The following is a 19,210-nucleotide window of genomic DNA, read 5'->3' on the forward strand; positions in this document are numbered from 1 at the left end:
AAATGATGGGATCCAGGCAGATAGAGGTGTGTCCAGCTGTGATTATACCACTGCAGAGGGTTTGACCAATTTCAAATTGCATTACAGTTTATTATCCTGTAACAGTCTGTGTGAGAGGAAGGACATGTGTGGCTAATCTCAATTTTATAAATGAAAAAGACATATATAAGTCTCAGAGCATATAAATTTCTTCCACATATAAATTTGGTGATAGAGGCAAGCCTTGCTTTTTTCTTCCCCTAGCCTTGCCTACATTCAGCAGAAATCCAATAGCATGTGAGAGGGACCTTGGAAGCAATAATGCTGGTGTTTTCCCATTATAATTTTTGGAATACCCATTGTATCTACTGCTACTCTTGGGTGATTCGGATGGTTTTTGTAGTCTCTGTAATGTTAGTGAAACTATTCCAAGGTCCTGAAAATAAAATCTCTCTCCCAAATTTAGCCCATTCATCTGGCAGAATAATTTTTCCAGTGGCTCTTCAGTATGATATCTGAAATTCTTGAATTTCCACTCTGATTACATTCCTACTATTTCAAGAAAAGAAGACTGTCAAAAACTGTCATATTTGGGATAAGATTCAACAATTGAGTTCTATGATGCCCTTTACAGCCTTATACAGAGAAATCCTCTTGTCTTGTACACAATCCAGTCCATTCCATGAACTCTCACTTGCATTGTCTTCAGATGTGGAAGTCAATGGCATTGTACATTTTCTTAACTCTAACTATATTCAGTTTGAAAGCAAAGCTATCCCGAATATCTGAAAGGGTTTTTTGTTTTTGTTTTTGTTTGTTTTGTTTTGTTTTTTTACTGTGTGTGTGTGTGTGTGTGTGCGCGCGCGTTCGCGCGCACATGCATGCACGCGCTTGTGCAGCAGCTCTGGAGAAAATAACAGAACAAATTAGTAACCACTCTATGTAAAAAATCATATAATCTCCAGTTTGGAAGAACAGATCTAAGTCATAACCATCACAGTTTGGGGCCCTAACTTAGAGAAAACTAGAGTTTTAATAAATAGTTTGTGATATTTAACATTTTCTAAGCAGAATTAATTGAGCCCACATTCATGATGTGGTAGAAAAAGTATTGTTCTTTGGTTTTATGGACGACTCCAAATCACCAGAAAATTCTCCTTATTGGGTAATGATTTTAGTCCATAATCTACATCATTAACCAGTATGTTACTTGAGTCCTAAGAAACTTCTCTGGCTGTCAAGATATCAAAGTCCAACAGATCAGCCATTTGGCAAAATGGTGATAAAACAGGCTGCAGTGGCATCAGTACCATCACTGCTCTGTGGACCAGGCTATAGAGGACGCATGTACAGAGCTACTGGCGTAATATGAGTGCTGGTGTCTGGGTTGCTTGCTATGAGCCAGACATAGCCGTAAGTGTTTGCTGGATATAACTCCTTTAATCCTTCTATTATTCCAACCTTTACAAGAGAAACTGAGGTGCAGAGGGGTTAACTCACTTTCCCTGGATCACAAACCTAGTAAATAAGGAAACGCAGGTTTAAATTAAAGAATTCAGGAGTTCCAGCTCCAGGTTTCATGTTTTTAACTACTACTTCTCAGAACTACCTCTTAGGATGGCTGAAGTCCCCACTTTAATGTCAGCATGAACACAGATCATCCATAGCATGAGCTCCAGGCATGAAACTTCCAGTGCTTGGCATGGCTACAGGGAGTAATGAAGCATGCATAGAATGAAGATGGATGTTTTAATTTTCCCCCAGGGTATTTGTAGCATTTTGAATCAGTGTCATTCCATTGTGTCATTTTAGGACATGATTATTTCTGGGCTACAACCTGAAACTTCCTACTCCCTCACCGTCACAGCCTACACCACCAAAGGAGATGGTGCACGAAGCAAGCCCAAACTGGTGTCCACCACTGGGGCAGGTAAGCATTTATCTGTGCATATATGTGCCTTGAACATCTTCCAGGTGACAATAATATTAATTTTCCAAATTGTATGTTGAATTCTATCAGAAGCAATAAGTGGGCTGTGGTCAACTTTTGTGTTTTTTGATATATAGTTCAGAAGAAGCAAAGCAAGAATATACTTTTCCCAAATTATTCGATCAGTTATTCAACAAATACGTTTTTGAGCACTTAGTAGATGTCAGGTGCTACCCCCAGTACTGGGGATACAGCAATCAACAAAACAGAAATATTCTTTCCTCTTGAAACTTATGTTCTGAGTAGGGCTAGATAATTAATAAATAGACAAATGGATATATATATATATATATATATATATATATATATATAAAACATCAGTAAGTGACATTTTCAGAGAAGCTGAAAAATAAAGGTGTGTAGACATTAAGGATAGGATAGCCCCTAGGGGCCTTTGGAAAGCGTGATTGGATAAGGTCTCTTAGAGGAAAGTTATTTGAGCTGAGATACAAATGATGTGGAAGAGCAAGTCCTATGAATATCCAGAGGAAAGATCATGTGGACAGAGATGTCACTTGTTAGCTTCAACACCTCTCAGCAGCAAACCCTTTTAGAAGAGCTGCCATCTTGAACTCGGTTGACGACTTATGGTTTTGTGTTTTTTGCCATTTTCACCTCCTCAGTCCTTGCAGTGGGGATTCTAAGGGGGGAGAGCGGCAAGTCACATAAAAGATCGGAAACAGAAAAATGAAAAGCAAAAAGGCTACAAAATGTCAGATTGCTTCTCTCTGAAGAACAAAGTTTCTTAATGCTCTTTAGAGTTAGTTTGATCGGCTCCCATTAGGAAAAGCCAGCATGAAAGAAGACCTGACATTGTAAAACCAATAAATTAAGACATAATTACAAAAGGATTCTCCTCCAATCCCTTTATATAGCAATCTCCCATGGAACATTTAAACTATGATTTGATTTACTCCTCCTGAATCGTTTCTCACACAACTTTTTAGGAACACACCTCTATGTAAAGGCATAAAGCAAAGAACAGCTGTGATGTTGAGTACCCTCCTGGGTGCCATGCTCACTGCCAAATTTGTCTAAATGTCATAAGATTTGCCTCACTTACATCCTGCCACCTGGAACTGCCTCAAGCAGCAGGATTACAGATGGCAAAACTCCTTTAAGGCAATGTCTTCTGGGCTTTTTTTTTTTTTTTTTAAGAATAGCATTGTACCAAGCTAATTTAATGCCATGCTTAGGAGATACATGTTCAGTGGGGGCATGCTGAATGACGATGGAACCAGCCTCTACTTAAGGTAAACAGCCAAGGGTAAACTCCTGAAACTGAATCCCAAAATGAAGAAAATACACTTCTTTCACCTATATTTATAATTGTGTCTTAATGAGTCTGAGATGTCTTACATAAAGCATCAAACTCCTGTTGGCCATAAGATAGGGATACCATAATAAGGACAAGAAAGTACAGAATTTATAGCCAAAGGATGTGACTCCCAGAGAAAGAAATAACATTGTCTTTTTTAATAGCTAAGACTGGCTCATCACTTTTTAGTGGCTATACAAAAAATTATTTAGAATCGTGGGTCTTATTCACAGAGAAGATTATTTTGGTGTTTCCATTTACAATTTTAGGTCTTTCTTAATCAATAGAGACTTGAATATTGAAATAGGCAATGCTTATTTTAGATATCTGTACATTTATTGTGTTTATACTGCCCAGCCGAGCCTATGCTGGAGGTGTGCAAATCCAGATTTATAATCTCTGTAAGAGAAAAGAAAAACGGAGTTTTGTTTTCAGCCAACCTACTAGTCAAAAAGCATTCCTTAGTCATGGTTTCTCCACACGTATAAAGTATAGACAAAAAGTACAAATTATATCCATAATAACTCAAAGCAACATGATTTTGTACCTATTAAAAAAAAACTTATAAGCAACATAATAGTATCATTAAGTATTTGGGCTATGGATTCAGATGAACCCAGGGCTGTCTTAGAGCTTTCTCATTTATTACATATCTGACTATGCAGCTTTCTATCTCTCTGGGTGTCATTTTCTTATCATAGAAAATTAAGATAATAACTAATCGGAGTGTGTAGTCAGGAATGAAAAATGTAAATCAAGTGAGATCCTTCATCTTAGCACAGTGCCTGGTACATTACAGGTACCCAGCAATTAAATATGTTATCATCATGATTCTTATTAGCTGTATGTATCTAATTAGCTAATCTTTACTCACCCTCATTTCTCTGTGACATGAACCTTCATATGTGGGAATTTTTTTTAATTCCCTTAAATTATTGTTTTAATAAATCTATTTGTGTCTGTTATCAAATTCTGGTATTTCAGCCTACCTTAATAATTAAGTATGAAAAGAAGCATATTTCTACAAAGGTATATAGACCAAGGCTTTTTTTATATATAAATAAAGAAGTGGGGATTCCCATAGAGTGGTGTTCCTATTCAGTAGTGATTAAAGTGTGAACGTCTGTGTTGGTTGGTCTCAGCACTCCATCCCATGTGTTGCAGTTCCAGGAAAACCCCGGCTTGTGATTAACCACACTCAAATGAATACTGCTCTCATTCAGTGGCACCCCCCGGTGGACACATTTGGACCTCTTCAGGGCTACCGTCTAAAATTTGGCCGGAAAGATATGGAGCCACTCACTACTCTTGAGTTCTCTGAGAAAGAAGACCACTTTACTGCTACAGACATCCATAAAGGAGCATCCTATATCTTCAAGCTCTCAGCCAGAAACAAAGTGGGCTTTGGGGAAGAAATAGTGAAGGAGATTTCTGTTCCAGAAGAAGTCCCAACTGGATTTCCTCAAAACCTCCACTCAGAAGGCACCACTTCAACGTCCGTCCAGTTATCCTGGCAGCCACCTGTCCTGGCAGAGAGAAATGGCATTATCACCAAGTATACTCTTCTGTATAGGGATATCAACATCCCACTTCTTCCAATGGAGCAGCTTATTGTTCCAGCTGATACTACTATGACACTCAGTGGCTTAAAACCAGATACCACATATGATGTAAAAGTACGTGCTCACACGAGCAAAGGGCCCGGGCCATATAGTCCCAGTGTCCAGTTCAGGACACTTCCTGTGGATCAAGGTAGGATTTGTCTGCTTATGGCCTTCCTCCTTTAAAGGAATGTCGGTCTTTGGAAATCAGTATTTTGAAGCTATAAATAACTGATCGGACCATTCATATTAATAGGTTCAGCAAAAGCAAAACAGGTAAAGTATGTAAAACTTAACATGTTTTGGATGCCTTAGATTTCGGTTATAGAATGCCAAGCAAGTCTGGCTGACAGCACCCAGTGTTCTCAGGTAAGGAAAATACAATATAGTTGACTGAATTGGAGGCAAAAGAGAGATCTTTATGAGAATGGGATAATAAAATGAATAGTGTAAACAGGTAGGCAAATCACACTTGTCTCTCTGATCAAAGTAGACAGCATCTAACTTAAACCCGATTGTCCATGGTGGAAAAGGACAGGTCGTATGTTTTTAGGAGTAGTTTAAATACACTGTTTTTCCTTTTCCAGCAGTGTTTGCAAAAAATTTTCATGTCAAAGCAGTAATGAAGACTTCAGTGCTGTTGTCTTGGGAAATTCCAGAAAATTATAATTCTGCCATGCCTTTCAAAGTAAGTTCTTTTTCTAAATTGTAAGATATCATGGTTGTAAAAGGGGGGTGCAGTTCATCTGGGTAAGTTACTTGGAAAGCATACACACCACTTTGATTCAGCCACACAAACTTGATTTTCTCATTTTTGGCTTCCACTCAAAGGATAAAGCAGGAGCCACCTAGGGGTGGCATTACTTGTCAGTCATCTTATAATTCCAAGATAAGTGTTTTACATCTAAGCTAGTGCTTTTGTTTTCCTACCAGACACTGAAATTTACATGGTTTTTATCTCTTTATAATGCAGTATCCTGGGATTTTAAAAATTTGTTTATTGGCCTGAATTCTTTGTAAGTTTTAAACTCTAATTTGCAATTGAGAGCTACTGAGAGATGTTAACAAGAAGTACAAGTCTATGAAATGCAGAGAATAGAGGAACACTTTTGAAAACAAAAATATACTTAGAAACAGGACTAGAAATATTTAGAAAAAAGAGTGATGTGAATAATACCTTGAATATCTATAGCATATGTGCCTATTTTCCATTAAGATTATATGCAACCAACAGGTCAAATATTGAAAATATTGTACATTTTTGTGTATTTTTGATACACTTGGAACCATTATATAATTATGAAGTGAGAACCAAAAGAAAAATTGATACAACCTCTAGAATTTATGAACGCTTCTAAGCTTAGGAATTTCCCCAAATTAAAATTGACCTGATATATGTGTTCTATAAACAAGTACACATTAGTTGCGAAAACCTACATTGCCTCTCTGAGAAGCAAATCTCCCTGACTGGTTGTATGTCTCTAGATTCTTTATGATGATGGGAAAATGGTGGAAGAAGTGGATGGCCGAGCTACACAGAAGTTAATTGTCAACCTAAAGCCTGAGAAGTCATATTCATTTGTGCTGACAAATCGTGGAAACAGTGCTGGTGGGCTGCAACACAGGGTAACAGCAAAGACTGCACCAGATGTACTTCGTACCAAGCCTGCCTTCATTGGGAAGACCAATCTAGATGGCATGATCACTGTGCAACTGCCTGAAGTACCCGCCAATGAGAATATAAAGTAAGTTGACTGAAAGGCTGAGCTGAAGGATAGAAAAGTAAGGAAGAGAGAAAACTCAACCTCAGTATTATAGAGGTTATAAAAGAATCTATTGCTGGTAGAGTAAAAGATCCTTCTGTGAAAGATCTCAGTTATATTCAAGTTTTGTTGCACCATGTTCTCATGTTTATTGTAACACAAATTCTCATTAATTTAACATTGAGCATTTTTTCTTAATGTCTCAGGAATGATGTAACTTAGGAGAGATGGACAAATAGAGTATGGTCCTTGCTATAAAAAGGAATTTATGTCATAGAATACAGAATAAGGTGAATAGTTGAATAACTCTGGTATTTGGCAAATATAATAGCAAGGAAGTCTTAGAATAGAGTATGAAACTGAAAGACATTTTTGGAAATGAGATAGCACTGATATATGACACTGTTGTTTTAGATGTGTGCTGAAAGGAAATATTTCAAAAGTCAATGTTCAGAACGACATTGGAAAAACAAAATTAAAAAATGCAAGTTTTCTGTTTTAGATGGAGCACAGTGTAGAGGTCAATGGGCCTGAATTGAAAAAATAAATCTAGTCAATAAAGTGGTATTTACTGGTTGTATATAGCTAGTTGATTGTAGCCAGTGCATTTTATAACCAGTATAGCTAGCTGGTTGTAGCCAATAGAAGAAAAGAAAATATTTTCACTGCTATCTATTAAGTATGAGTATTGAGGTTGGCCCTGGAGAACAAAAGAAGATGTGATCTCTGTTTTCAAAGAACTAACATAGACATGCATTGGTGGCTCAGTTGGTTGGTGTCCAACTTGGGCTCAGGTCACGATCTCATGGTTAGTGAGTTCGAGCCCCACGTCGGGCTCCATGCTGACAGCTCAGATCCCAGAACCTGTTTCTGATTCTGTGCCTCCCTCTCTCTCTGCACCTACCCTGCTCATGCCGTGTCTCTCAAAAGTAAACAAACATCAAAAAATTAAAAAAAAAAGAACTAGCATAGAGTGGGGGATACCCAGAAACAGACAGACATAATACATGCTAATGATAGAGTTATACTCTATTGTAAGAGCATCTAACCAAGAATTAAATGGGTCAAGAAGTTTCTCATTTAATCTTTAAGGACAGGTAGGGCACATACAAAAAAAATCCTTCATTAGTGAAGGAAGGAAGTTATTTTGTAAGGTCTAGAGAAGTGAGAGAAGTATACAAGAGTCAAGTTACACTCAGAACTTGGACTATATCCTATAGACAGTGGGAATTCATTAAAGCTTTTTATGCAAGAGAATGGCATGTACCATTTTATATAATACCTAAATTTCCTTTTTTTCCATTTTAGCAAATATATATTGAGTACCTGCTACATGGTATTGTGCTGCCTGCTTGCTTTCTCATTGCTTCTATCCCACATGATCATGTTTAGATGAAACTTAATATAAATGATTTGAAGGTCAAGAAGAGCCATTTATAACATAGTTTATGGGCCATTGGGATCTTCACATTTAGCAGCAATATGGTGACATAATTGGGACAGTTCTTAGGGAAGGTGGCTCCTGAAGGCATATGTTGGAAGGATTGGAGCACCATAGAGAAAAGTGTTGGGATGTCATTGCATAGTTGGTTGATTCTAAGTAAATGACAAGATTCTGAAATCAGAAGGTGATGAGGGAAATAGGATGCAGAGGCAGATGAGAGCAGTAGTGTAGTAGGAATTGGTAACCAATTTAATGAGGGATCAATCAAAGGAAAATGTCATAGATGAGAGTTGAGCTTGGATGACAAAGTGAATGATGATGCCACCATTCATCAAAAGAATGAAAAATCAGGAAGAAATTGATGACTTCAATTTTGTGTATGTTTTACATGAGGTATCAGTGAAATATCTAGTTAGAGATGTGGGTTTAAAGAAATTGCTATGATTATAGGTAGAAAGTTGAGAATTGTTAACAGAGCAGCAATGGATTCATGGAAAGAGATGATATCACTGAGACACTGAGGTGAAGACATGAAGCAAAAGGCTAAATAAAGTAAAGGTCTCAGGATGAAAGAGCCAGTAAAGGACACAGAGTGGGATTTGTTACAGGGTTAAATGGAGAACCAAGCCAGAGCAAGTTCATGGCAAAAGAATTTTCAGGAAAGTGTATACTGTCAAGAATTTACAAAGGTCCAGAAAACTTAAAGAAGATAACTGAAAAAAATCAGCTGTTAAAAAGTACAATTATAGGGAGAACTCGGAAGATGGCGGCATAGGAGGACGCTGGGCTCACCGTGCGTCCTGCTGATCACTTAGATTCCACATACACCTGCCTAAATAACCCAGAAAACCGCCAGAGGATTAGCAGAACGGAGTCTCCGGAGCCAAGCGCAGACGAGAGGCCCACGGAAGAGGGTAGGAAGGGCAGCGAGGCGGTGCGCGCTCCACGGACTGGCGGGAGGGAGCCGGGGCGGAGGGGCGGCTCGCCGGCCAAGCAGAGCCCCCGAGTCTGGCTGGCAAAAGCGGAGGGGCCGGACAGATGGAGTGTGTTCCAACAGCAAGCGCGACTTAGCATCTGGGAGGTCATAAGTTAACAGCTCTGCTCAGAAAGCGGGAAGGCTGGAGGACAAAGGGAGGGAGAGCTGCTGAGCCCCCAGATGACAGAGCTCAGTTTGGTGGGGAACAAAGGCGCTCGCCAGCGCCATCTCCCTCAACCATCCCCCAGCCAAAATCCCAAAGGGAACCAGTTCCTGCCAGGGAACTTGCTCCCTCCGAGCAAACACCCAACTCTGTGCTTCTGCGGAGCCAAACCTCCAGCAGCGGATCTGACTCCCTCCCGCTGCCACAGGGCCCCTCCTGAAGTGGATCACCCAAGGAGAAGCGATCTAAGCCTGCCCCTCCTGCCCCCGTGCACCTTGCCTACCCACCCCAGCTAATACACCAGATCCCCAGCACCACAAGCCTGGCAGTGTGCAAGTAGCCCAGAGGGGCCACGCCACCCCACAGTGAATCCCACCCCTAGGAGAGGGGAAGAGAAGGCACACACCAGTCTGGCTGTGGCCCCAGCGGTGGGCTGGGGGCAGACATCAGGACTGACTGCGGCCCCGCCCACCAACTCGAGTTATACACCACAGCACAGGGGAAGTGCCCTGCAGGTCCTCACCACGCCAGGGACTATCCAAATTGACCAAGCGGAAGAATTCCCCTCAGAAGAATCTCCAGGAAATAACAACAGCTAGTGAACTGATCAAAAAGGATTTAAATAATATAACAGAAAGTGAATTTAGAATAATAGTCATAAAATTAATCGCTGGGCTTGAAAACAGTATAGAAGACAGCAGAGAATCTCTTGCTACAGAGATCAAAGGACTAAGGAACAGTCACCAGGAGCTGAAAAGTGCTCTAAACGAAATGCAAAACAAAATGGAAATGACGACAGCTCGGAGTGAAGAGGCAGAGGAGAGAATAGGTGAACTAGAAGATAAAGTTATGGAGAAAGAGGAAGCTGAGAGAAAGAGAGATAAAAAAATCCAGGAGTATGAGGGGAAAATTAGAGACCTAAGTGATACACTAAAAAGAAATAATATATGCATAATTGGTATCCCAGAGGAGGAAGAGAGAGGGAAAGGTACTGACTGTGTACTTGAAATTATAGCTGAGAACTTCCCTGAACTGGGGAAGGAAAAAGGCATTGAAATCCAAGAGGCACAGAGAACTCCCTTCAGACGTAACTTGAATCGATCTTCTGCACGACATATCATAGTGAAACTGGCAAAATACAAGGATAAAGAGAAAATTCTGAAAGCAGCAAGGGATAAACGTGCCCTCACATATAAAGGGAGACCTATAAGACTCGTGACTGATCTCTCTTTTGAAACTTGGCAGGCCAGAAAGAATTGGCACGATATTTTCAGTATGCTAAAGAGGAAAAATATGCAGCTGAGAATCCTTTATCCAGCAAGTCTGTCATTTAGAAAAGAAGGAGAGATAAAGGTCTTCGCAAACAAAAACTGAAGGAATTTGTCACCACTAAACCAGCCCTACAAGAGATCCTAAGGGGGATCCTGTGAGACAAAGTACCAGAGACATCACTACAAGCATAAAACATACAGACATCATAATGACTCTAAACCCGTATCTTTCTATAATAACACTGAATGTAAATGGATTAAATGCGCCAACCAAAAGACATAGGCTATCAGAATGGATAAAAAACAAGACCCATCTATTTGCTGTCTACAAGAGACTCATTTTAGACCTGAGGACACCTTTAGATTGAGAGTGAGGAGATGGAGAACTATTTACCATGCTACTGGAAGCCAAAAGAAAGCTGGAGTAGCCATACTTATATCAGACAAACTAGACTTTAAATTAAAGGCTGTAACAGGAGATGAAGAAGGGCATTATATAATAATTACAGGGTCTATCCATCTGGAAGAGCTAACAATTATAGATGTCTATGTGCCGAATACCGGAGCCCCCAAATATATAAAACAATTACTCACAAACATAAGCAACCTTATTGATAAGAATGTGGTAATTGCAGGGGACTTTAACACTCCACTTACAGAAATGGATAGATCATCTAGACACACGGTCAATAAAGAAACAAGGGCCCTGAATGAGACATTGGATCAGATGGACTTGACAGATATATTTAGAACTCTGCATCCCAAAGCAACAGAATATACTTTCTTCTCGAGTGCACATGGAACATTCTCCAAGATAGATCACATACTGGGTCACAAAACAGCCCTTCATAAATTTACAAGAATTGAAATTATACCATGCATACTTTCAGACCACAATGCTATGAAGCTTGAAATCAACCCCAGGAAAAAGTCTGGAAAACCTCTAAAAGCATGCAGGTTAAAGAACACCCTACTAATGAATGAGTGGGTCAACCAGGCAATTAGAGAAGAAATTTAAAAATATATGGAAACAAACGAAAATGAAAATACAACAATCCAAACGCTTTGGGACGCAGCAAAGGCAGTCCTGAGAGGAAAATACATTGCAATCCAGGCCTATCTCAAGAAACAAGAAAAATCCCAAATACAAAATCTAACAGCACACCTAAAAGAAATAGAAGCAGAACAGCAAAGGCAGCCTAAACCCAGCAGAAGAAAGAAATAATAAAGATCAGAGCAGAAATAAGCAATATAGAATCTAAAAAAACTGTAGAACAGATCAATGAAACCAAGAGTTGGTTTTTTGAAAAAATAAACAAAATTGACAAACCTCTAGCCAGGCTTCTCAAAAAGAAAAGGGAGATGACCCAAATAGATAAAATCATGAATGAAAATGGAATTATTACAACCAATCTCTCAAAGATACAAACAATAATCAGGGAATACTATGAAAAATTATATGCCAACAAATTGGACAACCTGGAAGAAATGGACAAATTCCTGAACACCCACACTCTTCCAAAACTCAATCAGGAGGAAATAGAAAGCTTGAACAGACCCATAACCAGAGAAGAAATTGAATCGGTTATCAAAAATCTCCCAACAAATAAGAGTCCAGGACCAGATGGCTTCCCAGGGGAGTTCGACCAGACATTTAAAGCAGAGATAATACCTATCATTCTCAAGCTATTCCAAGAAATAGAAAGGGAAGGAAAACTTCCAGACTCATTCTATGAAGCCAGTATTACTTTGATTCCTAAACCAGAGACACAGTAAAAAAAGAGAACTACAGGCCAATATCCCTGATGAATATGGATGCAAAAATTCTCAATAAGATACTAGCAAATCGAATTCAACGGCATATAAAAAGAATTATTCACCATGATCCAGTGGGATTCATTCCTGGGATGCAGGGCTGGTTCAACATTCGCAAATCAATCAACGTGATACATCACATTAACAAAAAAAAAAAAAAGAGAAGAACCATATGATCCTGTCAATTGATGCAGAAAAGGCCTTTGACAAAATCCAGCACCGTTTCTTAATAAAAACCCTTGAGAACGTCGGGATAGAAGGAACATACTTAAAGATCACAAAAGCCATTTATGAAAAGCCCACAGCTAACATCATCCTCAATGGGGAAAAACTGAGAGCTTTTTCCCTGAGATCAGGAACACAACAGGGATGCCCACTCTCACCGCTGTTGTTTAACATAGTGCTGGAAGTTCTAGCATCAGCAATCAGACAACAAAAGGAAATCAAAGGCATCCAAATTGGCAAAGATGAAGTCAAGCTTTCGCTTTTTGCAGATGACATGATATTATACATGGAAAATCCGATAGACTCCACCAAAAGTCTGCTAGAACTGATACAGGAATTCAGCAAAGTTGCAGGATACAAAATCAATGTACAGAAATCAGTTGCATTCTTATACACTAAATATGAAGCAACATAAAGACAAATAAAGAAACTGATCCCATTCATAATTGCACCAAGAAACATAAAATACCTAGGAATAAATCTAACCAAAGATGTAAAAGATCTGTATGCTGAAAACTATAGAAAGCTTATGAAGGTAATTGAAGAAGATATAAAGAAATGGAAAGACATTCCCTGCTCACGGATTGGAAGAATAAATATTGTCAAAATGTCAATGCTACCCAAAGCTATCTACACATTCAATGCAATCCCAATCAAAATTGCATCAGCATTCTTCTCGAAACTAGAACAAGCAATCCTAAAATTCATATGGAACCACCAAAGGCCCCGAATAGCCAAAGGAATTTTGAAGAAGAAGACCAAAGCAGGAGGCATCACAATCCCAGACTTTAGCCTCTACTACAAAGCTGTAATCATCAAGACAGCATGGTATTGGCACAAAAACAGACACATAGAACAATGGAATAGAACAGAAACCCCAGAACTAGACCCACAAACGTATGGCCAACTCATCTTTGACAAAGCAGGAAAGAATATCCAATGGAAAAAAGACAGTCTCTTTAACAAATGGTGCTGGGAGAATTGGACAGCAACATGCAGAAGGTTGAAACTAGACCACTTTCTCACACCATTCACAAAAATAAACTCAAAATGGATAAAGTACCTGAATGTGAGACAGGAAACCATCAACCTTAGAGGAGAAAGCAGGAAAAGACCTCTCTGACCTCAGTCGTAGCAATCTCTTACTCGACACATCCCCAAAGGCAAGGGAATTAAAAGCAAAAGTGAATTCCTGGGACCTTATGAAGATAAAAACTTCTGCACAGCAAAGGAAACAACCAACAAAACTAAAAGGCAACCAACGGAATGGGAAAAGATATTTGCAAATGACATATTGGACAAAGGGCTAGTATCCAAAATCTATGAAGAGCTCACCAAACTCCACACCCGAAAAACAAATAACCCAGTGAAGAAATGGGCAGAAAACATGAAAAGACACTTCTCTAAAGAAGACATCCGGATGGCCAACAGGCACATGAAAAGATGTTCAACGTCGCTCCTCATCAGGGAAATACAAATCAAAACCACACTCAGATATCACCTCACGCCAGTCACAGTGGCCAAAATGAACAAATCAGGAGACTATAGATGCTGGAGAGGATGTGGAGAAACGGGAACCCTCTTGCACTGTTGGTGGGAATGCAAATTGGTGCAGCCGCTCTGGAAAGCAGTGTGGAGGTTCCTCAGAAAATTAAAAATAGACCTACCCTATGACCCAGCAATAGCACTGCTAGGAATTTATCCAAGGGATACAGGAGTGCTTATGCATAGGGGCACTTGTACCCCAATGTTTATAGCAGCACTCTCAACAATAGCCAAATAATGGAAAGAGCCTAAATGTCCATCAACTGATGAATGGATAAAGAAATTGTGGTTTATATACACAATGGAATACTACATGGCAATGAGAAAGAATGAAATATGGCCTTTTGTAGCAACGTGGATAGAACTGAAGAGTGATGCTAAGTGAAATAAGCCATACAGAGAAAGACAGATACCATATGGTTTCACTCTTATGTGGATCCTGAGAAACTTAACAGAAACCCATGGGGGAAGGGAAGGAAAAAAAAAAAAGAGGTTAGAGTGGGAGAGAGCCAAAACATAAGAGACTGTTAAAAACTGAGAACAAACTGAGGGTTGATGGGGGGTGGGAGGGAGGGGAGGGTGGGTGATGGGTATTGAGGAGGGCACCTTTTGGGATGAGCATTGGGTGTTGTATGGAAACCAATTTGACAATAAATTTCATATATTAAAAAAAAGTACAATTATAAACAAGAAGTTTTTAATGTACAGCCATGGTTGTAATTTAGGAAAATCTAATATTGGCTACTTTAGACTTAGCTAAAACTAATTCTTCCAAAGGAAACTTTTTGTTCTTATTTATTTGGTGAAATAATTGAAGGATTCAACCAGATGGTGGATGTTCTAAATGATTATGACTAAAATAAATTCACTGAGAAATAAGATCTCCTGTTTTTCATCCACCCTTCTTTTTCTATCATTCAGAAAACTGGAAATGAGAATGGAATATAAGTGTAATTTTTATCTCAACAAAATTGAATATGAAAGTGATATTATGTTTATCCATTTTTGTTTAATATATGGATTTTTTAAAAATCTCCCACCCTAGTGCCAGGCAATGTTTCAGGGATTTAGGAGAGATAATGCTGACTTTCTCACTGCTCTGACAAAACATAGTTAATTGGGGAATTTGGGCAAGTAGAGTCAGTTAAAGTGGAGTTTTAGGATACCAAGATGAGATGGATCAGGGAGGCCAAAGGAGGAGCTCCCAACCCCAGGTTAGTAGCTCAGGGAAGGTTCCCAGAGAAAGTGACATTGAAACTGAGGCTTAAAGAATGACAAGAGCCTATTCGGTCCATGGGAGTGGGGTTGAGGAGACACTGTTTCAGGCAGAAGACAGAATATGTGACACTGCAGAAGCAAGAGAAACACAAGCACTTGTCATTTGTCCACCTCTTACCCATCCACTAGAACATTCCATGTGCATCCAACAAACATGTATTCTATACATAGTGTATTGCCAGTGCCAGGTCTGGAAAACAGAAACATGACTGAGATAATACGGCAGAACAGATTTTTAAAAAATCATGTGAATATAATAGAGTCGGTATTGCCAGAGTTCCAGCCCAACTTGGGTATCAGGGGAGACATCTAGAAGGACCTGGTATTTAATCTGAGTCCTGGAGGATGGGAAAGATTTAGAAAAGGTAAAATAGTTGCAAACAATGAAAGAACAGGGGGAAGATACAGAGTATAAATTTGATCCATTCAAAAACATGAACTGTCTATTCAGGGAAAGAGCAATTGAAAGATGAAAATAGTATAGTATAATTTGTAGTATTTGTTATTAGTTTGCAAGACTTAAAAAAAAAAAAAACTCTAGTGGCTGTTTACCAAATTGGCTTGGAAGATTGTGTTAGACATTATTGAGAAATGGTATTTTTGTCCTTTGATGGTAGATCTCTGGTTCATTTTCCAATTTCTGAATGAGTTGAGAATATTGCAGAATATAGTCTATCTTTCACTGCTTTTCTTTAGCTTCAATTTTTCTCTCTGTTTAATTTATATACTTCCTCCTCCTATATTTGAAATGGGAGCTGGGGAAAACAGATAAAACTTTGGTAACAAAGAGACAATGATACATAAAAAGAAAGAAAATGATTTGGGGGTGGGGATGTGTTCTAGAAATGAATTAAAGATTCCCAGAAATATATTCTAGTTTCTCTGGGAAAAAGAGCAAAAGACAAACTAGGAAAGCGTGGGGAAAGTGTCAGAACAACAAGAAATCAAACGCAAATCTCCTGTTAGAAAAAGAAACAAGCAAAAAACAACGCTAAACAACCTACACACATTGGATTTTTTCAAAGGATAACACAGTTACCCGTCCAGTGTTCATGTGGCACAGCCCATTATCACAGGCAGCTGTGTGCCATGCTGTGCTGCTTGCAGCAGTTGGCAAGTTATGCAATGAGAAAGGAATGTGGCTTTTTGTTCAGTATGCCATGGGAGATATGAGAAGAGGAAACAGGATTGATACCAGAGCTGTGGGCTGGGGTTCTAACTTTCATTTAGGTGAAAGTTATTTAGAAAAATACTTCCAATTTGTTTTCTGGTGAAATGCAGTTTTGGTGATTGAAAGACTGTTTTATCAACAGAAACTATGATTTTCTCATTTCTGGCCAACCTCACTTGGAAGTCTTGATCCCTACCCCCAACTTCTCACCACCCAGAAACAAATCTATCTCTTGTAAATATAACACAGTTGTGGCTCATTGCCCCTGCATTCTTTCTTACTTGGTTTTTGCCTGGAGAAGTGGGGAGCTCCCTCAGGGAAAGGCTAAATTTCTTATGAAATAGACCTGTAGGTCCTGCAGGTTCTGATACCAAGAGTCTGGGGTGTTTCAACCTTCTACTTGGATAGATGCTTAGGGGGCAGAATGCCAGTCAAAAATCTAGCAACTCCATCATTCTCCTGAAGCAAGTTGTAGTGACAAAGGGAACTTCACTGACTTTATAGAGAAGGATTGTACTCTGGATGGTAAGGGAAAATGTACCACACAAATTTCACTAAGACATAAGCTGCCAGAAGTTACTGAATGTAAGTTACTTTCATAGTAATCATTTTATATTTATGAAAAACAGAAACAAATAAGAGCATTTTATGAAACGTTAAATGTCTTTGGTCTTACTAATTTGGCTTTCAGGTTGGCCTACTTTTTCTTCTTCTAAAGAAGATATTTTTGGAAGCATGGCTTATAAAGGTGCTTCATAAAACATGTACACCATTACTAGTTTAATGTATTTATATTATAGTCTGCTTAATATTTAATGAAAAATAATTTATTACACAGTTGTCAACTGCAGTGGTAAAGACTTAAATGTGTATAGTGCTTTACAGTTTACCAAAGACATTTGAATGTTTTCTTTAAGTCACAAAACCCTGTGAGGTAGGTATTCTCCTCATTTACAGGTGAGTAAAGTGAAGCTTAGGGATACTAAGTCCCCTGGCCACAATCATAAAGTTGATACTAAGAACAGTTATAAAAGTGACAGGGAGCTTGATAGTTGCTGTGCAAGGGCACTACGCACATTAACTGGTGGAATCTTCACAAGAAGGCTGCTTCTCTTTTTATAGCTGAGGAAGTTATGAGGTTTACTAACTTGCCCTGGCCACATAAGAGCATAAACAGCGAGGAAATATTTGAACCCAGGCAGCCTAGCTCCAAGCCCACATGTTGAACCATGCACATAGAATTTATTGGTCAGACCAGGACATTTTTTCCCCCTAGGGCAATTGATAAATAATTAAGAACTCAAGGACAAACCAGACACAAAGCTTAGAACCAGACACGTGTGCCTGGTCATAGATAATGGAAATGTGTGTTATGGAACAATAAAATCAGTAGTTTGCCATGACAATTTAGATGAAAGGTAAAGGGAGAGGCTTCCCAGAGGTCAGCATTATCTTCCACCATTTTACAAAAAAGGAAAATGAGGCTTGAGGTAATTAAGGAACTTTAACTTGTCTGACAACTAGCTGAAATGATTGAAAACCTTAATTTAAACATAGAGTGTGGAAAGATCATTCAACCTGCTTTGGTTTTTCTATGGTAAATTAATTTGATTTAAACAATATATGCCCAAATAACCATGGTAAATTATACATATACGTATACACATACATATGTGTGTATGTATATATATATATATATTTATATATATATATATATATATATATACACATAATTATTTAAGGAATGACATTCATCATTAAATTCTGAGACAGATTTTGACCTCCTAGTTAAATAATGAGTTTGAGAATGCTAATATATTCTGCCAATAAAAAAAGCCTGGCTGAATTTGAAGTGGGACTGCCACAAAGAACAGAGCTTGCGTTCCCAAATAATTATATGGAGCTGGGCCCCTTGGTGATAACATATTAAATAAAATTAGTAAAACTTTACTTAATATAATTAAAATTCTGAAGGTTAGATTTAACTTATCTAATTAAATCTAATATACTGGGAAAACACAGCTTACTTTATAAGTAATCAGGGCATTTGCAGATATATTGATTCTGAAGTTATTTATTTTTCTACTAGTTTAATAGTTAAAGTCTATGTCCAAAAAAATGTGTTTTGAGCTTACACCTCCAAGCTTGACTTAAATTGGCAAAACATAGTATAAACTTTAATTTTATCCATATATAATAAGCTGATCTATATCCAAAATTTTTTTTTTCCATTTCAAGCAGGTTCTTTCAAATCATATGATTTGCTTGATTTGAATTTGCAGGGTACATCTTAGCTCTCCATTTCACTTTTCCTATCTGAATCATCTTTTTCCCCCTTATTATCCCATGAGATTAGAACAAGGATCACTACTACATTGGTGAAGAAAAAAAAACTTTTGCAGTAAGAACTATTTTCTATAAAAGCATTTGGCTATGTCATTGCTGGTTTGGAGAAAGGAAAAAATGATGTATTGAGATTGAGAGTTGGAAGTTCTTTTTTTGTTGTTTTGTTTTTAAAGTTTATTTATTTTGAGAGAGAGATAAAGAGAGCGTGTGTGTGGAATGGGACAGAGAGAGAGGGAAAGAGAGAATCCCAAGCTGTCTCTATGCTGTCTGCATGGAGCCTGGCATGGGGCTTGATCTTATAAACCATCACGGCCTGAGCTGAGAT

General features: G+C 38.5%; 1 protein-coding gene across 13 annotated transcripts in view; it reads left to right on the forward strand.

Annotated features, from left to right (window-relative positions):
* Positions 1 to 19,210, forward strand: part of PTPRD (protein tyrosine phosphatase receptor type D) — a 534,534-nt gene that overhangs the window by 355,264 nt on the left and 160,060 nt on the right. For 6 of the 13 annotated variants that reach the window (XM_047830544.1, XM_047830549.1, XM_047830556.1 and 3 more), the window contains 4 exons: positions 1,792 to 1,909; positions 4,452 to 5,039; positions 5,479 to 5,576; positions 6,374 to 6,633. In XM_047830544.1, the coding sequence (XP_047686500.1) occupies positions 1,792 to 1,909; positions 4,452 to 5,039; positions 5,479 to 5,576; positions 6,374 to 6,633 (1,064 nt within the window). Of the gene's footprint in view, positions 1 to 1,791; positions 1,910 to 4,451; positions 5,040 to 5,475; positions 5,577 to 6,373; positions 6,634 to 19,210 lie in introns of all 13 variants that reach the window. The other 7 variants (XM_047830543.1, XM_047830548.1, XM_047830545.1 and 4 more) reach the window with 2 other exon arrangements.

The sequence above is a fragment of the Prionailurus viverrinus genome, chromosome D4 (assembly GCF_022837055.1).
Source record: "Prionailurus viverrinus isolate Anna chromosome D4, UM_Priviv_1.0, whole genome shotgun sequence".
Classification (NCBI taxonomy): domain Eukaryota; kingdom Metazoa; phylum Chordata; class Mammalia; order Carnivora; family Felidae; genus Prionailurus; species Prionailurus viverrinus.